Source organism: Vulpes vulpes, chromosome 5, assembly GCF_048418805.1.
Source record: "Vulpes vulpes isolate BD-2025 chromosome 5, VulVul3, whole genome shotgun sequence".
NCBI lineage: Eukaryota > Metazoa > Chordata > Mammalia > Carnivora > Canidae > Vulpes > Vulpes vulpes.
The window spans coordinates 129,674,394-129,701,787 of NC_132784.1; the positions used below are offsets into that span (position 1 = coordinate 129,674,394).

The 27,394-nt window shown below is 40.6% G+C and overlaps 1 protein-coding gene across 2 annotated transcripts in view; it reads right to left on the reverse strand.

The window, feature by feature from the left end:
- The window catches only part of VPS41 (VPS41 subunit of HOPS complex), a 164,852-nt gene that overhangs the window by 9,444 nt on the left and 128,014 nt on the right, over positions 1 to 27,394 (reverse strand). For both annotated transcript variants that reach the window (XM_026006642.2, XM_072760038.1), the window contains exons 17-25: positions 25,062 to 25,154; positions 19,848 to 19,975; positions 18,118 to 18,262; positions 16,252 to 16,293; positions 16,063 to 16,113; positions 13,781 to 13,918; positions 6,083 to 6,137; positions 3,394 to 3,534; positions 1,939 to 2,075 (exon numbers count right to left, since the gene is read on the reverse strand). In XM_026006642.2, coding sequence (XP_025862427.1) covers positions 1,939 to 2,075; positions 3,394 to 3,534; positions 6,083 to 6,137; positions 13,781 to 13,918; positions 16,063 to 16,113; positions 16,252 to 16,293; positions 18,118 to 18,262; positions 19,848 to 19,975; positions 25,062 to 25,154 — 930 coding nt within the window. The remainder of the gene's footprint in view (positions 1 to 1,938; positions 2,076 to 3,393; positions 3,535 to 6,082; positions 6,138 to 13,780; positions 13,919 to 16,062; positions 16,114 to 16,251; positions 16,294 to 18,117; positions 18,263 to 19,847; positions 19,976 to 25,061; positions 25,155 to 27,394) is intronic.

Here is a 27,394-nt window from a genome sequence, read left to right on the forward strand (position 1 = left end):
TATACGGAATTCATTTTGCATCTAATAGTTTATTTTTATTCCCGGTTGACTCGGAACTATGCAAATTTATTCATGAAAAATGAATGAGCAGTGAAACCCAATGGTGCCGATGAGCTTGGTTCTCTGGATTAAGAGCCTTGTAAGAGGGATTTATTAGGTGTTTCTGAAGGCCTTGTAGAGCCTGGGGTAAAAATAAGGCATATTTTCAACCTCTAAGCTTGAGGCTAAGCTTCATGCACTGCTAAGCAGGAGGACGAGGAGTGATCATTTTGTCACCTCCCCTGGTGCAGAGATGCTCAGACACACTACACCTAAATGACTTCTCAGTATATCTGGGTTTGAAACTCCATGCAAGTCCTGGCATACTCAGAGACAGGGCTTTAGGTCCAACATGGAAACCACTTTCCCCAACGCCTGGTTCTCACCTGGGAAATGGTGACATATTCCCCACCTGGACCACATTCCTGCAGCCCTCGGGCACTGTCCAAATTGCAAGGTCCCCCCTGCTGCTCTGCTTGTCTATTTACCCATTCCTCTCCTACTCTCTCCTCCCTCCCAGAATGTTTCCCTGGGCTGTCTGCAAACCTCCCAATTCCTCTGTAAAATAAACACCTGTATATCTTGAAGCTTTCTGCAGAACAGACTCTCTCCCAGGACCCCGACTCCCCATTAGCCTCCTGAGGAAGGCTCTTATTCTCCTCCATCCTGCAGGCAGGAAAACCTCTCCTCCTCGAAGCTCAACTACCAGCAATACAGCCCCAGTGCTCATGTGCCTCGCCTCTTGGTTCATGGAGAATGCTGGAGCCCAGCTGCTGCCCTCCCGCCCCATCCCTTGGTGCCTGTGGGGATGATTCACTGCCCTCACAATTCCTGGACTGATTCCATGCCAATGACCCCGACCTTCACCCTGCTTCCTGTAAAAGTTCACAAGGAAATTTTAATGTAATAACATCCCACTCCCAGGCCTGACATTCTTATTCCCTCAGCTCTGTCATTTCTTTTCATCTCTTCCTTCTCTTCTTAATGCCACCAAACTTCCTCAACTTCTGGTCCTGTTCCTCTGCCTCTTACCTGAGTCCCACCCCACGCTGCACCCTCACAGTGGCCGGGGGCCCCACAAGCCCTCATCACGATGCTCCTCTACTGAACCTGCTAACCACTTCTCTCCCTACAATGTCATGTTCTGGCTCTACCTGCAAAATCTTTACGTTTCTAGGAAAGCAATTTGCCTCCGTATTATAATAAAAACTAATTTTCAAGTGAAGAAGAGAAAGAGCAGTCCCAATTGTTAAAGAAATGTGCCTTAAACAGTTTCAAGTTCTACAAAGCTATCAGCACCTTGAAAAATAGTAATTGTGAGGGTTCTTTTAAAGAAAAGATTAGGATGCTTTGAAATTAACATATTAATTGTTTATATGAAAATAATGGGTTCCATTGCTTTTATCCCAAATTCTGATTTATTACAGATAACAAAGTTGTGCTAGTGTAGAAAACAGACAAAAAGTTAAATAAAATCATGTATTTAAACATGTTTCAGGCAATGGATTACTGAGTAGCTTCTAGGAAACTATCAAATTATTTGAAAGACTTTTTATTCCCCCCAATGGACACAATACTCATTCTACTTAAAAGTGGCTTGAGGGGTCTAGCAGCCACTCTAACTACCCCTTACCCTTCCCAACACCATACCATATCTACCACATAAATGTAAAAATGCCTGCTCATCAAGGAGAGAAAATTTGGGGATGGTTAAACAATTGGATGGCTTCCTTAAAGGCTGAGATTTTCTCTACTTCATGAGCTTCCCAAATACCTGGGCCTACATAAAAGGTAACTATCCAACTGAATTCTTTGTTATCTAAAATAACCCTAGATCCAAAAATCCAAAGTCAGCTCAGCTCACTCCCCATGCTGACTTGTCCCAGAAAGGATACTTACTTGTAAATTGTAGTCCTGCAGAATCTTCACCAAGGAATCTCTCAAATTGGGAATCTCCATCCCTTCCTTAATACGGTGAATCAGTAGGATTGGGTCCACATGCGTGCCAATGTTGTTCAACAAGCCAGTAATAAATGCTGCAGAATACCAGCACAACAATTAGCACGTTGGCAAGGTACACAAAGCAGTTTTAGGCCAAAAGGGATGCAAATAAAAAATTACTTTTTTTTTAAGGTAAGTGTTAAAACCATTTGGATTTCTGAAGTCTCAAAAACTAACTTTCCTTTTACTTCATGATGTATAGGAGGAGCTCCATGAGTTACAAGGAGATGGAGAAGAGGTGATTACCGGAACACAGCCGGTAGTGGCAAAGGAATACAATTAACATTTCTAGAGAATTTACACTACGGCTCAGCGGTCACACGCTTTTCTCCAATATTCTGCAAGGTACAAATGTTATTCGTCCCTTTTGCAGGCAAAGCAAATGGGGTGGTTAACTAATTCATTCAGGCCACAAAACTAGCAAGCTAAAAGCCCAAATTCACCAGCAGGGCAGACTGCAGGCCCAGGTCATATGCGTTCCATTTTGCTCACCCTGCTTCCTTGGACATCTGTGAGTTACAGCTTTATCACGCTGACCTACATTCTCAAAGATGCACGTGCCTGTGACCATCTACATCTGAATTTGACTTGAATCACATTATCCTCTTGTATCTCTTATGAAAATACAAGCATAAGAGCAGTTTCTAAAACCTGAAAATCCTGAAACAGATAAGCCTTCTTACTAAAAAATGGTGGGAAGGGGGCCAACTTTAAATCACTACCACCAGTTTCTGAATCATTTCTAGATCTTCACAAAAGGGTCAGGTTACTGAGAGGTGCCTGTATATTTCTTTCCAAACTGGGAGACCTGATGGAGACAGTCACGCAGAGGCACTGCACATGTGCACGCGCGCACACACACATACTCCTGGTGCTGCACTGAGGAAGTGGGGTAGGACAGGACAGAGACTAGGTACTGTCAGGGCAACAGATGTCCAAAGATGGTCAGTGTCTAGTGACAGTTCAAGGCTGCCCTAAAAAGAGACTGGTTAGGGCTTTATATTTTCAAAACAAATGCCCCTGTATTCAAACTGAAAAAAAAAATGAAGTCATATCACATTTATTCAATCCGGGTACAGTATGGAGGAACATGCTTCATTGGGACACAGTGAACAAATAACATCAGGCTAACCACCTGTTTGCTTACACATTCAGGTAATGCAGAGTGATGAGGCTCCAGGCTTCTCTGCACAGAAGGAGTACTAGACATCGTTATAATGTACCAAGCCTATTTTTATTATGGATACTTCACCATATTTTTCACCGAATGTGTCTTGAGATAGTTCTTACTCTAGACATAACTGGATGTACTGAGAGAAAACAGGTCTGATCACAGATGGCTTTTCTGCTTACGTGGTTTGTCGATGGAATATAAAATCAGATCTTCCCAGAGTTCTCCATCATCTTGCTCCTTGGCAAATTCAATTGCTTTATCAACATCCTGTAATTCCTCCATGATCATCTTCAGGGCACTTCGGCTATTACCCATTCGGCCTAGCAAAGATGTGAGAAATACTTCATTTATAATGCTTTTTAATATTAAAAATATTTTTTGTATGTATGTACGTATGTCTGTCTCTCTGTATGTATTTGAGAGAGATAGAGCACAGCAGGAGGAGCAGCAGAGGGAGAGGGAGAAGTAGACTCCTCACTGAGCAGGGAGCCTGATGCAGTTATTGATCCATCATGATCTGAGCCAAAGGCAGATGCTCAACTGACTGAGCCACCCCCAGGCACCCGACATTTAGGATGTTTTAATAAAACTTTTTTGAAGAATCAACATATCTCTTGTTTATGTATCTTCTGCCTTGAAAGTTACGACAAAAGCATATTTTCTTTTTTTTTTAATTTTTTAGCGTATTTTCTTATGTGATATTAGCATTTACTATTTATAACATACGGAAATAATTACCTTCTATTTACTGGGTGTTTCCTTTGTGCTGTATACTCATTTAAGTGCCTCACATAAATTACATCATTTAATAATTACTATAATCCAACAAGGTACATTCTACTATTATTTCTACTTCATGGAAGAGGATACAGAAACATTAGTAACCTGCCAAGATCATACAGCTACTAACTGGCAGCTCTGGAATCTGAACCCAGGTCCCTCAGATTCCTACTTCCCTCTGTCAGATCGATACTTCTTTTGGACATCTTCATACCCAGATACAGTTAAGACTTATAGTTCAGACTTTTATTTTTTTGTTTTTAAAGATTTTATTTATTTATTCGTGAGAGACACAGAGAGGCAGAGACACAAGCAGAGGGAGAAGCAGGCTCCATGCAGGGAGCCCAATGCAGGACTCGATCCCAGGACTCCAGGATCACACTCTGAGCTGAAGGCAGGCGCTCAACCACTGAGCCACCCAGGGATCCTAGTTCAGACTTTTAAAAGCCTTGGAGCCATCTGTCTCTTTAGGTAGCTCTGGATTTGGTCATTTGATACACTTTGTGCCAAACACAAACTCAACTATCAGAGGGCTACCTCATTTCCTTCTCATCCAGATTCAGAGGAAAGCCTTCCAATAACCCTTATAGTTGGGAAATGAAAGCATTTATCAACTATGCTTCTATTTGGTCAATAATCTCTACATGCTTTGCTTATTGACCTCCTGGCATTTTAATGGCTTTAGGAGTTTCCATGAGTTTTTAATACAGGATACGTAGAAAGCTTTACTCATAGGAGGGGCAGTAACTGAATCCTTCTCATTCTGAGCAGCCATTATCAAGTGATAACTGCTGGCCTGCGAATAAAATGATATCCAATTTGTTATACCTTCTATAACATTTTGTTTTTCCTTCAAATATTATTCCCACTTTTTAGGACTTAAAATTGGCTAATTTTTAAAACATGCATAGGATTTTTAAATTTTTACAACTTTAAAAAAGGAGATTGTCTCCTTTTATAAGTTCCCTACTTGCTTGTCTACAAAGACAATATGACATTATGACAAAAATGGACTCCACTGGCATATTTTCCGGGAAGTGATGCTGGAAAAACACCTAAAGTTTGAACTCCACGTTTATGCTACAAATATCTGCACAGAGCTTCCTTATGAATTCTTCAGGCATCAACACAGCTTGTATGCAAGTGGTTCATTTTGGAGGAATGTGAAAGTAAGTCTGAGATATATGGAGGCAGTGCCAGAGGCCTGGGGACAATGGAGAGCTAGATGATACTAAAAAGTTTTCCTCTCTCCAAAACTTTCATATTCATTGCATTTTCTCCATTTACTCAAGGTGTGATTACTGACAGTGAACATTATTTTCTACCAAGATGATGGTAAAAGAGGCTGATTAAAAAAAAAAAAAAAAAAGAACAAATTAACCCTTCTACAATTCATTTTTGAAGTGTGAGCCAATACAGGCTTATTGTGCAATACTCAGGTGTTATTTAGATAGCGTTTCTTAAATAATGCTTCTTTCTCTACTGAGCTGTGAAGTCTCCTTTTGTATGCATTAGGTTCTTTATTTTTTTTTTTTTTTTAAGATTTTATTATTTATTCATGAGAGGCAGAGAGAGAGAGAAGCAGAGACACAGGCAGAGGGAGAAGCAGGCTTCCTGCAGGGAGCCCAATGTGGGACTCAATCCCAGGACCCTGAGACCACGCCCTGAGTCAAAGGCAGATGCTCAACCACTGAGCCACCCAGACGTCCTTGTATGCATTAAATTTTTATAGAGACTAGCTCTACGCATTATGTGACTTTGGTCTAAAATCCATGTCCAGGGATCCCTGGGTGGCGCAGCGGTTTGGCGCCTGCCTTTGGCCCAGGGCGCGATCCTGGAGACCCGGGATCGAATCCCACATCGGGCTCCCGGTGCATGGAGCCTGCTTCTCCCTCTGCCTGAGTCTCTGCCTCTCTCTCTCTCTCTCTCTCTCTCTGTGACTATCATAAATAAATAAAAAATTTAAAAAAAATAAAAAATAAAAAAATAAAAAAAATAAAATAAAATCCATGTCCACTCTTAGACAACGTACATGATGTTACCACAGTGTTTCTCAGCTTACAGGGACCAAAAAGTAAAGCTACTTACTAAGAAGATAAACGGTCTCTTCTACGAAGTTTCTCTGTTGACAGATCTCAAGAGCCTTCAAATAAAGCAGGGTAAGAACATTACTGTGGGCTACCAGACAAGAATAAGTATTAATAGATTCACTTAGACATACAAGTTTAAAAGGATGTTTCCATTGCCTTGCTTTAAAAACAAAACAGAATAAGCAAACAAAACACAAATCCTAGGTTTTGCTGGTGATTGCCCTCATTCGCCTCTCAGATAAGTGCAGGACTGAGCACAATTTAACCAACAACATATATGAGGCAACTCAGAACACTACATGAGCAAAAGCAGAAAGCCAGGTGCTAAAGAAGGCCTTTCCCATCAAGTTTTCACTCAAGGCTATTTTAGGTTTCTTCACAGCACTGCTCCGCACCTAATTCCCAGTCACTGCTTCAAGCTCCCTGTTCCCCCACTGGAGTGTAAGCTCCAGGAAGGCTTTGCTGGTCACCGCTGCATGTTTCCAGGACTCCACAGAGCACAGCTCTGATGGGTAAATACACAAAGACAGACCGAATATTTCTATTGCCAGCTCACAGGGTTTAAGAAAAAATTCTGTTCAATGATCCGTCAAAAGTTGGGGCGGGGGGAACATATCTGACCATCAAGAAGGATCAGAAAGGAGAAGATCAAGTAAAGAAACGAGAGATTCCACGGGTGACTTTATTAATAACTGAATAATTCCAAATGAACTGGCACACATTTACCATCCATTCTGCTGGACACTGGAGGGTCAGGTGGGATGGAGATGCAGAGATGACAGTATATAGATGACAGAGGAGAAGGGGTGGAGGGGAACATGTGGAAGCAGCATGCAGCCACCCAAGGGAGCACAGGCTCCAGGGAGGCTCACAGAGATGCAATACCACCCAATCCCATGACCAGGGGTAGCATGAATAGAGGACCCTGTGCTAAGACACGGGAATGAGCCCCAGTGTGGCCCTCTTGTAAAAAGCTTCACAGAAGCGGTGGCATTTGAACTGGGTGTGGCATGACGAGTATGCAATCACCAAGAAACCTCATCTCCCACCCCAGCTATGTAACCGCTCCACCTTGGTGCTCTGCTCTGACAGCCGAGAATCTTCTCAGTGGCCTATGATATATCCATGACCTGCCCTGCCTTTTCGGGCAGCAACGCCTCTCTCACACCCTGCTCATCCCTACACTGTGGACCTTCTGCCTGTAATGCAGTCCTCACTCCCCACCCTCCACCCTCGGGAGCATATGACTCAAGCCCTGTGCCCCGCACAGTGCCTGGCTACTTGGGGTGTGCAATAAATATTTTCTTAAATAGATGGGCAGGCAGGAAAGGTTTCAGGAGGAAGATCACTGGGTTGTTTAAAAACAAGAACCAAAGGGGAAAAAAGAACAGCAGAAGCTCACCAGCTCTTTCAGTTCAATGACTTTTCTTGGGAAATAAAGGAGCTGGTTTGGACATTTAATTTTTGACTCAAAATTTCTATGTAGAATATATATTTAAGTGTGTGTCTCTGGTTGGAGAGTAACAGCTAAAAGGGAGGAAAAAATGCTGGTCATAGAAATCAATGCTGGGGGCTCAGGGCATGGCGGGGTGGGGAGGACTCTGAACCAAACATAAAAATGGAAAGAACATCCTACTTTAGAATTACAGTGAAATGAGGGGAGTCTGAAATACACAAAGCATTTAAATGGGTAGGTAAGAAGACTGGAAGGTCACAATGAAGGGGAAACACTATTATGTGGCAGAGGTAGCCAAGCTGCCCCCCAATATCCTCTACCCATTGTGACAGTAATAAGATTTTAGGTGGGTTGTGTGACTGCCCAGAATTTATTTTTTTTTATTTTTATTTTATTTTTTATTTATCTATTTATGATAGTCGAGAGAGAGAGAGAGAGGCAGAGACACAGGCAGAGGGAGAAGCAGGCTCCATGCACCGGGAGGCCGACGTGGGATTCGATCCCGGGTCTCCAGGATCACGCCCTGGGCCAAAGGCAGGCACTAAACCGCTACGCCACCCAGGGTTCCCAATGCCCAGAATTTAAACAACAATGTCCAAGCCTCCTCAGCCATGGGAGAGCCGTATGACTGATGTCCTCGCAGGGAGGAAACATAGCAGTTTCTGGCAATATTCTCTAAGAAGCAATGTGAATCAACTTTTGTTTTCTTATTTTTAGTCCTTTCACCCCATCTGCTCTTGGAAACGTGGATAATACTATCTTACAGCACCAGGTGAAGGTCATACAAGGTGAGGGAATGAGAGAAAAGAGCCAGGTCTCCGACTGTGTGGCATGCTGCCAACAGCAGGGCCATGCCACCAGGATATCCATGTGGCAGAGAACTAAACTGCTACTCTACTGAAGCCATTATTATTTTGGGATTTTTATGACTCATAGCTGAATCTAATCCTAACGCTTAGAAAAATCTTCATTAGTTTTGATTAAAAATATGATTTGCCTTATCTCTATACTGTCATGCTCCTAAATCAATGGAACTTTCTTACCAACTCCTCCCTATCCTTCTGGAATGATACTAGAGCAGAGACAGGATACTCATGAGAGAAGTAGTGAAAGCAAACAGCAAAAAATAAGAAGTTCAGAGGACCTGGGACCATTACAACAAAAAGTTGTTGAGAAACCAACCGAGTGCCCTGATTCACGTGAGGTGCTAGAGATAGAGATGGACAGTTTATGGCTGAGTGAGACTACGTGTGCACAGATAAACAAGAAAATGTAATACACGTGGATAGGTAGACTGTTCAGAGAAAAGACAGTATGAATAAGGATGAGTATCTATAAACCAATTTTGTACTTGGAAATTTACTGACACCTTAAAGTACCATTCTGAAGTTTCCAACAAAACCATCCCCCCTTTTCTTGAACGTTTGTGAACATGCTTGTCTCAAGCCACATAGGCTCTGTAGTCTACAGGCTCACCTGAGCTAAGACAGTAGGCATTTGCTATATGTGGCCATTTAAATTTAACGATTCAGTTCCTCACTAGACGCTCTTCAACTATTTCATTGCCACATGTCAGCACATTTTCATCACTGCACAACATTCTAGGGGGTAGTGCTGCTGGAAGCTCTGTTAGATTATCATCAAAAATGACAAGTCCTATGAGAAGAAATATTTATTTTATTTTTTTATTTTATTTTATTTTATTTTTTTTTTATTTATTTATGATAGTCACAGAGAGAGAGAGAGAGGCAGAGACATAGGCAGAGGGAGAAGCAGGCTCCATGCACCGGGAGCCTGATGTGGGATTCGATCCTGGGTCTCCAGGATCGCGCCCTGGGCCAAAGGCAAGCGCCAAACCACTGCGCCACCCAGGGATCCCGAGAAGAAATATTTAAAGGCAAATCTGAAGTCAAGGAGTGTCTGGAATGCAAGCAGATGTGTAATGCTAAGGTCAAAGATAATGAGTCCCCGAAACTTGAATTTCACAGATTTTTAAATGCTTTATGACTAGTTTCTAACAGTATCTGAATTATTTTCTTATATATGAGAAAGCAGAGATTCTAGAAATCTCTAGAAATTTTGAGTAAAATGTAAAAAAAAAAATTTTTTTGGTACATAGAATTTTTCTATTTTTGACACAAGTGAAGCATAAAACTGTTTCCCCAAATTCTTGAATGTTCCTGGGCTACCGTGCTCCCTCTAGAGGAAAGAGTAGGGAAAGTAAGATTTTTAAAGTCAAGAGGAAGAAGACACAGACACACATGGAAAGGGAGAATCATAGTAAAAGTAAAAATGAAAAGACAGAATAATGACATACATTGAGTAAAAAGCTATACAAAAGTAATATTTTAATATTCCTTTTCCTGATTCAGTATAAAGGCAAAGGAAAGAGTTAGAAATTTGGGGCTGACTAACCAGTACCTTATCAACTATAAATTAAATAAGGATTTCTACCCAGCCCTGACCAAGCCATCGTTTATCCAATCTTTATATGGCATTAATGGGAATCTGTAAACCTTACATCTCCTGGCTTTATTCCTGCAAATTCATAAATACTGCCACATTGTAAATGCCATTGAATATGAGGGAAATCATAAATTCAGGTATAAATTCTCAAAGCTGCAAAGCTGATATTCTGCTTTTAACTATTCTAGGCAAGGCAAATGCACTACTACCTGATGACCACACCTGGAAATTACTGGAGAAAGGGCAGGTTAACAGTTTAAAAACTGTTGATGTCTTTCATGATTCTTACAATACTAAGGAATATCTTTTTTTTTTTTTTAAAGATTTATTTATTTTGGAGAGAGAGAGAGGAAGAGAGAAGGAAAGTGTGTGCACAAGCCGGCAATGGGGCAGAGGGAGGGAATCTCAAGTAGATTCCCTGGTGAGTGGGGAGCCAACAAGGGGCTCAATCTCATGACCCTGAGATCATGATCTGAACTCATACCAAGAGTCAGATACTTAACTGACTCTTTAATTAATTTTTAAAACTTGAGAAATGATTCCTCACAACCATGGAAAGAAGAGGGGACCTGACTTAAGGGATCCAGGTTCTAAGTCTCGGCTCTCTGACTTATTAGCTCTAGATTCTGGGTTGTTTCTTTCAATTCCTTAAGACTCAGCTTGTTGTGAATAAAATGACTTTATCCACCTACCGTGCATTTGTAGAGATTAAATAAAAATAAGGTACATGAAAGCACAGCTCACGTTATAAAGCACAACAAAAACAAATGATTTTTACTGTCTTTTTAAACTGCTGTCAGTGTTATAAATTCCTACCACCTCTGTATCTCCTTTAGAAGGAACAATTTCATAAAAGCTTATGATTAATTTTGGGATTTATGAGTTGTGGTGATTTTCAATCCTGAACTCAGGTCTTTAATAAATACTGCCACCTTGGGAACATCACTTTCTTAAGGGCTTCTGATGTGATATCAGGGTCTCCACAGAGTTTTTGGCCAAATATTATGGATTGTGGGATTTCAATCAATACAAACGAAGTTTGACTGGGATTCTTGAAGATTTCAACCAGCTGTTACTTGAAGTCACCCCTCCTCTCAACAATTACCCAAATCCTCACAAAGGCAGAAAATCAGAGGAAGACAGTACTGCTATGCTGCCCGAAGTGAATTATCAACAAGGGTGGTGGTGATGCTCAACAGGCTCCGAATAAAGCCTTGAAACCCTAAACACTTCCCATTTAAAATAAAACAAACACCAAACTACCACCAAAACATCTATGGGTCTCTATACACTCTTCTGAAATAGAGATTTTTTTTTTTTTTTGGTGAGTGCATTAAAATTTTAAGCTCTTAACTTTATATTTAGTAGAAAACGATACCAAATTTTCTGAGTCGCTCTTTAGACAAAACAAAAACTGTACTCATGACTTTTATTCATTTATTATGCCTGCCATGCATTTAAGGGGGACAAATCTACTTTGCTTTTTATGAATTATTAGCTTTTTCCAGAGTTTCAGTATGCATAAAGGAATTAGCTCTAAGATGATTAAATGTATATAAAGTTCTTATTTCTAAGCAAAAGGAATGAGATCCTTTATGAGTTAATAAAGTCAAGAATATCTTCTTTAACATGGCTTTATGTCCCCAAGCAAGGATAATGATATATATATATTTTTTACAAACCTAGAGATGGGTATACACAATGGATCCTGATGAGAGATAATCTCTTACAAAGATATCTCAACGATCTGTAACATGAAAGCTCAACTAGAAAGTTCTAAGAAAGGTAGATTACTGACTTATTTTTAATGGCACGCTTCTACCATTACCAGCTCTAATTCATTTTATTCAGATTTCTCTTTCAGGGGAAAACATGAGATAACTTAAAAAAAAACTATAATTGGTTTCACTATGCTTTTGTTGAGTTCTTTTACATGTGAACTGGTTCTTCTCAGTGGATCACAGAAAAATTCTAAAAGGTCTCTACAATGCTCTAAGTAAGTTCTAGATATTAGGAATGCCACGTGTCAGTTGCAATTTTCTGATGCTCCCCTTTTAGGTAGAATAGAGTGTCTTCTGTTTAGCACTGTGAGACTGGAAAACTGTAAAGCAGATGGGTTGAAGTGTGTGAGAAGCACAAACATTCTGGAATCTGGGTGGCACCTCTGCACCTGAGTTTAGTGAATGAAAAGGAGCCCTGGGTGGCTGCTGATCACGGGTGTGGGGCTCTGTTAGAGGAGTCAATCACAGACAGCTCTGGACTCTTGAAAACAAATGATATTTCCTCAAAGAGAGATAAAAATGAAGGGGCATGGTTCAAAGAATGACATTTTCACTTTGCGCCCCTAGATTATAGATTCTGTAGTGAGAAGAGGGAAACATTTGCTTTTATTTTTAGAATAAGATGATAAATTTCCAAATCTACTCTTGAGAAAATGTTTTAGGCTCCAAATTTAAAATGTTAAAGTTTTTCATAAATTATTATGGAGGTAAGATATTTTTTCATTAACTGCAGATTTTCAAAAGCCACTCAGCTAAAACTGGTTCATAATAAATCCAATTCATTTATCAACATGGCTGAAGAGGCAAATATAAAAGTTATCAGTGCATATAAACAGCATGTTATCAACTTTTTAAAGATTTTGTTTGAGAGACAGCGTGCGGGAGAGCATGAGGGGGTAGTGGCAGAGGGGGAGAGACAGGGAGAGAGAACCTGAAGCAGAGTCTGCACTGAGCACAGAGCCCCACTTGGGTTCAATCCAACAACTACCAGAGCATGACCTGAGCTGAAAGTGAGAATCAGATGCTCAACAGAGTGAGCCACCCAGGTGTCCCTCTATCAACTTAATGCCTATCTCTAATGGGTCAAATACATTTTTTTGTTTTGTTGATACATATAGCTGACTAAAAAGTACTTGTTATCTGGCCATCTGAATTTAGTAAGATACCCGTAGATGTTAGATAGCTTTCCAACCGTATGAAAAACCACGGTAAACAACGCTGGTGGCTATATTGGCTAAATGGGTACATTGCCCATTTCCTGGTATATATGTGTGAAGTTTCAACTGTGTTCCAACAGCAGGCTCATAAAACTGATTCATTCACTCACTCACTCACGATGCAGCAAACATTTAGTAAGTGTCTAATACAGTGCCATGGCTGCTGGGTTTACCAAAATGAGTGGGACAGACTTCTTGTCCCTTAAGAATATACAGGACAGTGGGAAAGAGACTAGTAACTTTTTACAATTATAACAAAACTTAGTACAATAGAGAAATGGAACATGGTGTGATAAAGAAATATAGAAATATATGATATGGATGTGGAGAGCAGATGGGGTGCAGGACCCTAAGTCACTGACACTGAGTCTGGAGCAGCTGCTTCTGGCTTGGGATAGCCTGGGTCACTCTCTCAGCTTGATCTTAGGCCCCACTCTGACCCTGTTAAAGTGACTCAGAGTCCTGACACTACTTTTGCTTGATGGTTGAATAAAATGACTTTATCCACCTACCTGCGCTAGAATCCAGAGTTCTACACCCTGGATTAAACCTTTAAATAAACCTGGCCCAGAAATGCTTTAGCTCCTCAATAAAATCTTAGCCAACAGTACCTCCAATTCTCATCGGAATGCTCCAGAAAAACCTACTGCCTTGACAGCAGCAGTCACTCCCCCTGAACAGGGATGGGTGAGTGATAGGAAGACTAGAATGATCGACAGCTTACCAACAAGGACAACTTTTTCACTGAAAGTGTGCGAGACGAGTCTGTGACTTACCTTTTCAAGTGGGCAATGGGTACTATCTCGGAGAAAGGGAAGTAAGTTTGGTCGATCATATTCAGCATAAAGGCTAATCTGTTTTTCATGGTAGCGCTGCCCCTTATGATGGTCTCTCTTGAAAAGCTTATGCAGATACTAAAAAGAACAAAGGAAAAGACCATGAATATAAAAATATGAAAAGCAATACCTGTTTAACATTGCTGCGTTCAGTTCCTACCAGCCTCCATGGAGAGCCAGGACAATCTGACACTCTCTCTAGAATGGCCTCGAGGGACCTGGCTCCACTACTGAACCAGCCACCTGACCTGAACAAGTCACTAGCCTTTTTGTGACTAAGTTTATCTTCCAAAATCTCACTGGGTCATTGTGAGGACTGGTTGCGTTGCCATTTGTAAAACTCTCAGATCTACATTGATACGCCTGGCATTTACTGAGCACCAGAGACGTGTTAATAGTAGCTGCTAGTATCCTCACCATCATCCACATCACTTCAGAAATAAATGCTTGATTAGTGGCCTTCCTGAATCCTAAAAATTCTCGCTTGTCTTTTACATAAAAGGGGTATAGTCATGGGACAAGAGTATGTTCTTAAAAACTCAAGCAGTAAGTGCTAAATTAATTTTCATACACTCTGCATCTGCTCTCTGTTAAGTCTCATTGAGCTCTGTGTCTGCAATGAAATGTTGCCTATACTGGGGACATCGAAGGTAAAAATCAAGATGAATACAGGTGTTCTGAACCAATTTTCAAAACTGAGTCCTTTCCCTAGCTGTCTGAAAAAGTCAATGGACCTCAAAGAAAGTGAGTCATTCACTTTCTACTCAGAGGCAAGATTAAGTCTTTCAATATATTATGCATCAGTTAGAAATCGATGTCCAATGTGTACTTAATGTTAAATGTAAACGAACACCCCATAAAGCACCAGAGGCAGAAAGACCTGAACACGCCAATCACGTAAAGTACATTCACACCTTAGTGAGGAAGAGAACACTATAGTGTGCCCCTGAAGCTGACGCTGTACACAGGTTTGCTGGAGTTTGACCTCCACTAATGAGTGAACCACGCCATATGCACACAGATAAACGGCTCCTCAGATCAACTGGTCATGTCTCCCTGGGGCAAGGACAGGCAGAGAGTGGCCAGCACTTCCATGGCGTCTGACGGAGGCCCTACCTATCCACTGGCACTGGGTCAGTGTGTGAGCCAGACACGTGGGGCCGCATCCCAGAGGCACAAACAGGGTTGGGAAGGTGTCACATCGCCAAGGCAAATTTACGGAGCCATTCCGTTGCCTGACGGGGAAGATGAGCCATGTTAGTGGGAGCTGTGCCCTCATTTCAGCACCGTACTAATTACACTGTCACACAGACACCTGCCACCAGTCCTGTCTTATGTTTTCCACAGGCTAGAAATCACCACTTCATCACTCAGTCCTGGGGGGGGGGGGGGGGGGGGGGCAGCACAGTGGCACCTTGCTTGGGTAAGGCCATTTCCTTCAGGTTTCCCATCACAAATGGTATAGCAATGGCTTCTGCACAACCACTGACTAAAACAAAATGGAACAGAGTACCTCGCACTTCAATCTTAGAGTCTTTAGAAGTTCTTGTGTAATACTGACTGATGAATAAAAACTCGATCCCGAGCCTCCTCCTTCTGCGGTGCAAAGAGGTGGGCAAAGGTACAAGATTCCCCATTGAACTGGATGCCCGTGGTCCTACTGGCACCTATTTTCCCTGAGACTTTCTTTTATCATTGTTAAAGGACACAGATAACATGTACTCCTGCTTTCTTCCCATGGTGACAGCAATGCAGGAATCAAAGTAGCCTCCCAAGGGAGTCTAGAATGATAGGCCTTCACAGTACTACCTCCAAGACCAAATGAGAGAAGTGGGAGGGGTGAGGGGCAGAAAAACGAGGCTCTGGTCTCGGATCCTTCGGAGGTGTTGTAATTTATGGTGTAACTATATTTAGTGTTAAACACAGAAGCAAGGTACTTACTCCTAGGCACAGTTTGGTGGCACAAGCATGAATAGGATGAATTTTTTTTTTTCAATCACAATCCAATGGTGAGTCCAAGTTAAAAATCTGATCTGTAATTAGTCCTTAGCCAGGGCCAGAGCACATGCCACATCTTACTAGTTATGGAATACTGTCGGTGGTCAAACTTGCAAGCTGAGGGGTGACCTGAGAGAGCTCACGCCACTCTCCCACACCAAAACTGAAAGGTGGCTTGCCCCCACAGTGCAGTCAAAAGGGCAAATGAAGGTGGTTATGCTCACCACATGCTGCAACTCTGGTCTATCTTCCAGTTCTTCCACTACTTTTTTAATCTAGGGAGAAAAGAAATTTGTAAACACTGATTTATGAGGACACAAACACAGCTGCAAGATTATCTGGTAAACAGTTCTCCTCTTTATGGCAAGGGTGTTCCCATCTAGTAACACGTATAAAAAACAAAAGACACTCACTGAAATTTTATCTTCATTGTCCAAAAGCATGTCAACAGCTTTCTGGAATAAAAAGAAAAAAAAAAAAAACAGCCACAGTCACTGACACCTGCTGTGTGAGAAGAGAGCACACACACAATGAATTGCACATGCTGTCCTTTTTTTCCATACATAAGGGTCCCTTTACTCTATAGTCGCCCTTAAGGGAGATACCTGTAAAGAATGTGTTTTGAGACGTGTCCCAGTCCGAGGCCTATGTTTTGCATGCCACTCAAACAGCATTCTGTTACCACTCCCCAAACAAAAAACAGCTTGTCTATGCACAGTTTAACCTCCGTGTTATCTGCAATATCTCCACAAGTACTCATGTGACTCTCGCTAGTTATGGAGACCGTATTATTCCCTGGACCACAAAAATGAACTTTGCTTGCTGCCACCTGAACCTTCACTGAGTCCCTCTACAGATTTCACAGATGTCAGGAGCTGGTCTTCCATGGAGAGGAGGGTTAGAGCCAGAAAAAAAATAAGATACCTGAAGTTTCATAATGATATAAAGCTTATGGACTTGCAACACTTCCTTACTATGAACACTTCATAAAACACAAAGGAGACAGTGTCTGTAACAACAAGTGCTGGGTAGACAGCCCACCAGGCTGAGTGCCATCCTGGCTCTCCTGACCCTGCTCCTACCCAGCTATCCACTCCATTTTTTCCCTCTAAAACAGGAGGATGTTAGAAGAGATTATCCGTAAGGTATCTTTTAATTAGAAAACTATGATTCCTTAACTTTGGTTCATACTCTTGAACAGCAATCAGTTTCAGCTCATTCATCTTTTTTCTATAGCTACGTAAGCCAAACTAGGCTCTTGAGACACACAGCATGGAGGGGGGAGGTAGGCATAAGGCAAGAATGGATATGTGGAAATGTAATTAATTTTTATAGAAGCACTTCATCCTCTTAATCACCTTTTGCAAAGAAGCAGAACCTCTGCACCTGAACTTCTTCACAACTGCACTAATTCTTTTTAGATCAGTAGTCCTTAAGGACTTGAATCATTCACTATGAAAAAAGGGCTAAAAGCATCTTTCAGGAAAAAGTAGTAGATTTAGCTCCTACTTATATTAAGTTTAACTTTATGAACACTAACCTATAGCACATCTATATATAGTATACATTTATACACATATACATAATATAGGGCATAATACCCTTAAATGCAATTAAATAGAACAAAAAAATCCAAGTAATCCCTCTGGAGTTTTATAGGTTCTACTCTTTAAACTTTCAATTTTCTGAAGAAGTACTGGGTTTTATGAACTTCTTTACTTCGATCACTGTCCTTTGTAAAAACGTACACACACACACACACACCACTGTGAACTGTGGAGGCTGGGTGACCTCATTAGTCAAGCAATCCACTGTTCGAATTTGTCATACAATAAAATAACACATTCCACATGTCTGAGACCAATGAAAACACCACATGCTAAATCTATGAATGCTAATGAGTAAAAATTACAATAAATGGATCAAAATAGAAATCTACCTAAAATTTTATTCCTGGGACATACAATTAAGAGAGGTGAATGAGCCAAAATATATGGCTAGTTTCTTTGTTTCTATGAATTGTGTGAATTGTTTTACTAAAAAATTACTTCGCACACACAACTTTCAAAGTTCCAAATCAAATTCTGATTGCTTTTACAGAATAACCACATCAAGTAAAGGATTCATAACATCTAGTGAGGGTCAGCATTGTGAATATGATCAGCATACAGCCCAACTATGTGATTTATTAAGTACCCCAGCATTTGAATCAATGTCTAATTATTAAAAATTTGGAATAGTAAAAATAAAGGGTCAGTACTAAATAAGAAACACATTACCTCAGAATCAAAATCCATTAATAAAACAATTTTATCCTTGATAGAACTGAAAAGATTATGTTTGTGGATCAACTGGAAAACATCCTTGTGTCTTAATGTTAAGTATATTTCCAGAGCATTGCCATAGTTTTTGTCATAGGTGTACCTGGTAATACAAAATTTTTTACATTAAAGTTCATCAACACATCTAATTAAACACACAAGTACGCACGTAAAAATCATTATATTGCATTATGAAAAATTTTGTTTAAATAGAAAGTCAACTTTATTTGGAAAACTATTCCTTGGGATTGAACTGTATGTGACCAGTATGTACTTCTTTCTCACAGCCTTGCCTCTCACCTCACCAAAATTTTGGAAAATGGACAATGCTTAAGTAATAAACATTCTCTTTTATACAAATTTTCAAAATTTCTTCATAGAAATCCATATACCTAAGAAACTATGATCCAAAATGAAGGAAATTCTTATTCTAGTCATAAAAAAATTCAGTTAAAATTTCTACAAGCACTGTTCAGCTGGCAAATGGATTATATCCCCAAAACTTATTTGTGAGGGGAATTTATAAAGCTGACATGTGTTTTTCTGTTGAAGCACTGTTTTTCACATTAATTCCTAAGTCAGCTCCCGAAAACCAACTGAACCTAAATTGTACTGTGAGTCCATTAGTAGTACTAAGAATTACGAGTAATTAGTACTGCAGAACCCAAGGAACATCTAGAACAATGTTTCCAGAAGAAAATGGTCAGTGTTTCAACTCAGAGAGTAACAAACAGCCCTGAACTCTAGGCCAGTTGGGTGAAGCTTTCTTGGTCTTGGCAAAAGATGGAAGGAGATGGGGGAGGGGTGGCTTGAGGTGGTGGGAATGCCAACACAGGGCTGCAGCAAGAAGCACCTTCCCGAGATTGCCTGCAGTATGGCTCCTCTTTTCACAAGCCCAGAGCTCCTCTAGGGCATGAGTGCATCCCAGGAATATAGAAGAAAGCCTGGGTTACCGAAAGTGCCCAAGAAATTTGAAAAATATTAACCAAGCTCCCATTTTCTGAGCTCTGCCTCAGTGCCAGGCACAGTGCTCAATTAGTTCTTACTTATGACCTCTCCTTTAAACCTTGATATCATCCCATAAGGAATACATACAACTTACAGAGAAGGAAATGTGAGATTTGAAAGATTAACGGACATGCAGATCCAAGAATGACAATCCAGAGCCTCTCCGGGAAAACCAATGTTCTGGTGCAATCTAAGATCTGGCTCTCTTCCCTCCCTGACCCACTGCCCCTATGGACGTAGTCCCGAAGACAAGAGTTCCTCTCTGGGAAACAGACCGCATTACAACCATACAGCCTCACACGTTTTCCTCACCTGCTAGCTGTTTACTGGAGGTTTCTTTTTTTCTTGTTTAATTAAAGATTTTATTTTTTATTCATGAGACAGTGAGAGGCAGAGATACAGGTAGAGGGAGAAGCAGACTCCCTGCGGGGAGCCCAATGCGGGACTCGATCCCAGGACCACAGGATATGACCCTAGCCAAAGGCAGACTCTCAACCACTGAGTCGCCCAGGTGTCCCTCACTGGACATTTCTGAAGGGACTTTACCAAGAATGAATATAGGAAAATGGTATAAAAGGCTCCCTCCTCTGCATCCTCCCCATGAAGAGTCTACTAGGTCTAAAATATGAAAAACTTTCATGTAGGTCAAACTGGAAAAAGAAGCACTAAATTATACTCACAGTTCAGCCAGGGTTTTGAGTAAGGTTCTGTTCTGACTATCCTTCTTCAGGTGATCCCGAACTGCTTGCACAATTACTGAATTGTTGTACAGATCTCCAGGCCATTCTCGGATCAGAGTGGCAAAGCCCTAAAATCATGAGGGACAAACAGAAGAACACTCTTTATATAGGGTTACAATGCAAATAGTTTAAACAATGCCTAAAAGTATTAATGGAAACAGACAAAATAATTTTACGATTAAACCTTTGGTCCCTAAAGAACACATCACCCACTTTCAGACTCTGGGTTTGGAGGTGGCGAGGGAGGCAGAGAATTACTGCATGCAAATCTCCATTTACTGTTCCTGGTAGGTGGTGCCATCCACTTCTGCTCTTATTTGATGAAATGTGCAAGTTAGCAAGATGCCCTCCTGGCTCTTCAGTAAAGAAACACTCACAGACTTTAGGTTTGATCTGCTCTAACCTCAGTCTGGACGAACTGTAACATTTGGTTGACATCTTGAATATCCTGAAGACAATGTCCAAGCTGGCTACTTTCCCCCACCTTCTGTGCCCTTTGGGTCTGGCCTCCCATGTGCACTGGGCAGCAGATGTCACTGCACAGCCGGTATGACCGCAGAGGCTGGTTTCCACAGTGGAATCACTGGTACCCTGCCTTCCACAACCTACCATCTTTGTCCTCTTTCCATTTTTCCCCCACTTTCCATTCTTGCCTCTGAACCTAGTTTTATTTGGGATTTGGGACTTTGGCCCAAGTCTTATCCCCTAACTGGATCTCAAATTTTGTCGTTCTGATAGAAAACCATAGATCCTCCAGTTGGATTCTATTTCTCTGCTGTGGTTAATTCTTGGCCAGCATCCTGGGCAGTCCCTACACTCCTGATTCCTGACTTTAGAACTCAGGCTTTATAACTCAAATTATGGCAGAGTAGTTCACTTACTGATCCTTGGTAGTTTGTAGAGAAAAACCTTAGATGTATTCAAGACAACAAATAGTACAAATCTTCATGTTATTGAAAAAACTATTATTAATATTAAATATCTTAACTAATACTTTAATAGGCTACTATGAATTTAGTTAAGTGACACTTAGAAATGAAAATAGTGTGCAGGAATGTGCATCTGTAAAGTATGACAATTTGGTAAAAAGAGAACCAAAAAGAATCAGGAATACAGTCTCCATTAAAGTCCTATCCAAGTAACCCTGGGAAAGATGGCTAAGAGAGCAGAATGACAGGCAACACGTTTTCCAGTCAAACTGCAACCTTTCCACAGAAGAACATGACTGCAGCTTGACTTGAAAGATTTGGGGAGAGGACATCACTAAGTAAAGAGGATCTATTTTCTAAAACCATTGAATCAGAACATTAAGATGTTCTTTGAACCAAAATGATACTTTGGATCAGGTTTCTGTTTAAGTCTCTGTGATGTATTAGATACAAACATCTGAAAAACTTCCCACCCAAACACTGGCAGCCCTCAGTAGCCCTGAGACCAGAAATAATACTGTTTGGGAAAGGAGGCAGCTTGGCTCCATTTTCTCTTTTCCCTAATTCATGTGCCAGCCTGGCAGTACTGCCAATTCCTAACACAAAGTAAGACAAAAGGACCGGTCTTACTGTGTGATAAAAACATGATGCCTTCAACATAAAGTGACATAAACACTTAAACCCATTTCAGGTCAGGCTTTTCTCTGCTAAATTGGCTCTGTGTAACCTCGAATAAATATGCTAAGAAATACGAATGCCATCAACCCTCTGGCCTTTATTATTCATCAGAGGACACGGTTATGAAGCTGTTATAATTGAGTGGGTAAAATCAGAGAATACCTTGGTGTTCATCATAATAAGTACAAAGTTAAAAGGTATTTACTGAATGAAATGCCACAGCAATTGTCCCACTTTTAATATGCTCATATATCTGCCATTAATATCATGAAATAAAGAGTCATTAACTCTTTGTGGAGCTCCGATGGCGCCATCACTTGGTGCCTGGTACTTATAAAAGTAATTCTGCTAGGTTATAAATAAAAAGAGAAAGCTAAGGGCGCCTGGATGGCTCAACAGTTAAGCATCTACCTTTAGCTCAGGTCATGGTCCGGGTCCTGGGACTGAGCCCGCTTTGGGGGGTGGGGGGATGTCCCTGCACAGCAGGGAGTCTGCTTCTCCCTCTCCCCGTGCTCATGCTCTCTCTCAAATAAATAAATAAAATCTTTTTCTTTTTTAAGACAAAGCTATATGCATTTCAGTAGAAACCCCTACCAACAAGGCATGAAACATCATTATCTCCAAGTAAATACTGCCACTTTGTATCTTTTTTAGGAAGAAAACTGAGAAGTCAATATTCTAGAAAAGTACAGGGTTTTTTTTGCCTTTTTTTTTTTTTTTAATCTAGCCTTTAGTGCTGTTAAGAAGTACAACATTTTCATCCACATAATATGTGCTATGAAATACTGCTCCATGGTTAATCATGTGACAATTTAATTCAAAATTAAACATGAAATTAAAAACGATGGAAGCTAAATGATTTAGAAGAGCTTAGGACAGTAAACAACGAATTATTTATACGCTTCTTAACACTACCAGCCAGGTAGACCCTCTGAAACATTCAGGAAAAAACATCTATAAGCTCTAAGCTTAAGTCATGCATATTTCTTTCTGTCTCAGTCAACAGTCTTCCAGACACGAATCAACAGGATAACTTTAATGATACAGAATCTAAAATAGTTTCCTGAAAAAGAGTCGAATCATGTGAAAGAATTACAAAAGAATCATAAAAATAATAGAATTGCTTTCCCATGGTTAAATTACATTACTTTACAAAGAGGACAAGTATACCAAGCTTCAGTATTTCTCAATAAAATTCAGTGTTCCCCATCATTTTCACAGAACACTCATAATTCTCTTTCTTTGGGGAAGATGTACAAAGACACAATATTTATGACAGCCACTCTATGTACTCAGAACATCCTGGAAAGAAATAGGAGAAGTCCATTACAAGTCTTTATTTACCAAAGAAACCTTTCCCAATAACTATGGCCAATAATAGCCTCTCATCAGATCTTTTACAGAACATATCACTCTGCCTATGTCACTTATGTTTTAGTTGTTTAAAGCATATCAGTATCATCGTCCCTCTCAGCCTACACATCTACTGAAGACAGGACTGTGTTTTTAAAATTTCTCCTGGATCCAACTGAGTACTCAGCCCAGTTCTAGGCCTTGGTAGGTTCTAAATAAAGCAATGCTGAATTGAACTGAATAGGGAATGAATAGGAAGTGTGTCTCTAGACTATATCAGCTGGTACCCAACACAAATGACACAACCTATTACTATTAACTTTTCTAGAAAATCTATACCTACAGATCTAGAAAGAAACAGACCTACTCTGTTATGGCAGATCGGATTATAATTTGCAGTATCAAGAGAAAATGAGAAAATATTGCCTCTTTTAGTATACAGAATTATTAACAAGGTAATTTGTTCAAGTTTAATTCATGCTGAAGCAGTTAATCCCTCCCTATGATAAGAACACAGAAGTAAAGGAACTGTAGATCACACATGCTTCAGGCTGCTTGAATCTTCCATATCCAGGAACACCTGACTGACAGTAACTGATCCAACACCTGAGTTATCTGGGTATGGAATGGCTACCATAAAGGTCCCTATAGATCTGAAGATCTAAAATTCACCTCGAGTTAAAACGTAGTAGTGTTAGCCATATTATCTCTCCTTCGGTTGAATCCATTACTGGTAAAAAAGGATCCTAATAAGGCATTTAGTGCTCAATAGGCACTGAGAAGCTAAGGATTCCTTTCCTCATTCTCTCTCCTCCTCTACGTATTAATTTTTTTTGCAAGTCGCCTCAAATTCTTTAAAACATAACACCAAATACAAAACAGTGATGACAAACTGCAGCATCCCATGAGGCACTGAAAGTGAACACCTATCACTAGGTTAGGTTCCAGATGGTGCCACGTTGATGAACGATTATGAAGGCAGGGGTGGGAGAAGCTGACGACAGCAGCCCAGGGTCCCAGATCTGGTTTGTGGAGCCTCCTGGCTCAGTCACAGCTATGGAAAAGAGCTGGCCTAAAATCTGCCCACCAGAAATCTTTTTCCTCTGGTCAGAGGGAAGGAGGCAGAGTCTTAACCACATACTTTGTTGACAGCTTTACTAGAGCAACCAGTACATTATATAGTAATTTGTTTCTATCAGGGTTTCTCAACCTCAGTACTGCTGACATTTGAGGACAAATAATTCTTTGTCATGGAGAGGACTTTCTCGTGCATTGCAGGATGTTCAGCAGCATCCCTGCTGGCCTCCATCCATTAACCTGGTGTCAGTAGCATGAATTACCTAGTCATGATAACCAAAAATGTCCCCAGACATGGCCAAATGTCCCCAGAGGGCCTATTTAAGAACCTGTTAAGAACCGCTGGTTTACACACTTGCGTGTGACTTGGACCATGAGCTACCGCTACCGCTGAATGCATGCCATTTCACTCACACCTGCATACCTAAGTGCCTACCTCATGCCTGCAATATGGTAGATAATACACGAATATTTTCCGAATAAATGTGTGTTAAATTAACCAACTTTAAAAATTATAATCCATTTTGGGTGCATGCAAACACCAAATTTAAATTCAAATCCAGGCACACCTGTTTCTTAAATGTACGCCTGTGAACAAATTATTTAATTTCTTCAATCTTTAGTTTCCTCATCTGTAAAATTTGATATTACCATTTATAGTGCTGTAAGTCCTGCCTTTCTCCTTCATCAATAAGCTAATAGATCACGTCCAATCCCCTTCCCCCATTCCTGACGCCCCAGTTTCTCTTCAATGCTTCTCTGGCAAACTTAGATCTGAGTCTCAGGCTTCAAGCATCAATAGCAGCTGATATTCTATGTATGAAATTACCAAACAGCACTTGTCCTTTTTCTTTGGTTTTCTCAAGGAGCCAAATGAATTAGCTTTATAGGAAACTATAAAGGAATTAAGGAATTCTTCAAAATGTGCATGGATTAGAGGTTTTCACTGTCTACACAGACACGAGCTGTCATGAGAATGTCACCTCAGTTTCATCCATCACCTACAAACTGCAAATCTGCTTCCTCTTAACTGCTTGCTCCACTGTATGATTTTTCTATATTTCTTACCATTTTCCCATTGAGAGCAAGTAAACATGACCACATCTGAATGCCATACCTCATAATCACTTTCCAAAAATTCATGCAGGATCATTTCATAGATGAGTGGTTTCAGAATTGGATCTCCCCTTGGCAAGTAAGGACTAATAGCCTAAGGAAGAAAAAGAAAAAAAAAAATCATTTCAGAAGGGGCAAAACAAAACCATACCACAATTACGCAGAAACTATGAAAGCACAGATCTTCCTCATCCTACCACAGGGTTACATTCTGAAAGACCCATCAGAAATATAAAATATTGTAAGTCAGAAATGCATTTAAAACACCTGTCGTACTGAACAGCACAGCTTGGCCAAGCCTACCTTACACATGCTCATACCACTTAAGTTAGCCAATGGTTGGGCAAAATCATGTAACACATGGCCTATTTTAGAATAAAGTGTTGGATATCTCATTTAGTTTGTTGAATACTGTACTATAAATGAACAAGAGAATGGCTGTGTGGGTACAGAATGATTGGGAGTGTATGGGCTGCTGACCTTGGTGCGGGCGTGGCTGAGCTGCCTGGGAGCTGTGGCTCACTGCTCTGCCTGGCATCTTGACAGATCATTGTCCCATGTATCACTAGCCCAGGAAAAGATCCAAAATCAAAGCGCACACACACACACACACACACACACACACACAAAAGACTCAAACACATCTCCAGACTGAACATGAGGGGATGGAATAGGATTTAACATGCTGATGGACCCTAAAGGAAAGCTGGGGTAGCAATCTTTCAATAAGAAGATCACCAATTATCAATATTTATGCTCCAAACTTGGGAGCAGTCAATTATACCAGCCAGTTAACAACCAAATTAAAGAAACACACTTATAATAATACAATAATAGTAGTGGACTTCAACGCCCCACTCACAACAATAGACAGATCACCTAAGCAGAAGGTCAAGGAAACAAGGTCCTTGAATGACACTCGACCATATGAATTCACAGATATATACAGAACATCCCATCCTAGAGCAACAAAATGCACCTTCTTGTCTAGAGCACGTGGAACCTTCTTCAGAACAGACCACATACTGGGTCACAAATCAGGTCTCAACCAATACCAAAAATTTGTGATTAGGCCAGTGTGTCTGTTTTGTGCCAGTATCATGTTGCTTTGAGGATGACATGTTTGTAATACAGCTTGAAGTCTGGTGTTAAAAAACAAAAACAAAAACAAAATCAAAGCAGATGGATGAATTTGTATTGCCTTTGCACCACTCTAGAGTTGAAAAATCATTAGGTGAACTACTTTAAGTAGGAGACCATCCATTTTAACTTTTAAAATGTAAGGCAGCAGAGTACTTTGTAAAATTATTATGAAAAGAAAAATTCAAAGCAACTCTACCTTCTTATAACACATGACAATATATTTTCAAAAGTACATTTAAGGTGTATATATGTATGAATGATGAACAAAAAGACTGCTTCAGTTAAGTTAAACTTTCTGTTCTTCCTGACAAATTAATGAACATCTAAATAGGAGGGAGAATGTCATAGAGATAAAAGCTACCTTAAGTAGTCAGGGAGTTACAGGTCATCTATTCATATTTTTTTTCCTTAAAATAGAATATATTACTCTTTAAAAATTCATAATCATTGTTCAAAATGAAGGGGAAATACACACTTTGCATTCCTTAGCTGTCTCAGTGCTGTGTTAAGGGTTACATTTCCAAACAACACTGAATAACTCTGAAGTGCACTATGTACTGACTGCTATACTTTGTTCTGGGGACGGAGAACTAGAGTCACCATCCCAAGGGGCTCAGGGCCTCCGGGGGACAGTGTGCAGACATCCAAACAGCCAATTGCAACACTGGCTGCTAAGTGTTACATAAGCAAGGAGTTAACAAGGTGCCATGACGAGCAGGTAAGAAATGATGAATGCCAGGAGTCTATGAGGCAGAGAAAGATGGGGCCAGGGCACCTAGGCAGAAGAGCATGAGCGAGGGCATGGAACCATGAATGTGCGCTCTGTGTTCAGGGAGATCAGAGCAGCTCTGAGCTGTGAGACGGCGGTCAGAGAAGTGAGATAAGGCTGGGGAGAAAGGCAAGGGTTTGCTGTGAAAACAATTTGGATTTTACACTTTGAGAAGAAGAGCAGAGCAGATTTATTTTTTTAAGCAGCTACCTCTGGGGTGAGGTTGTTCACAGATCTCTCAGAAGGCCTGCAACAGCACAGACAAGAGTCGAGGCCGTGGCCCCCGAGGTAGGGGCCCCACTGGTGTCGACACGTTAAGACTGAGGAGAAGTGGAGATGAAACAGCATGAGGAGGTGAGTCAGATGTTCTCATCAGGTGGTGGCTTTGAGGAATGGGCACACCGTGATGTCCCAGATAGAGA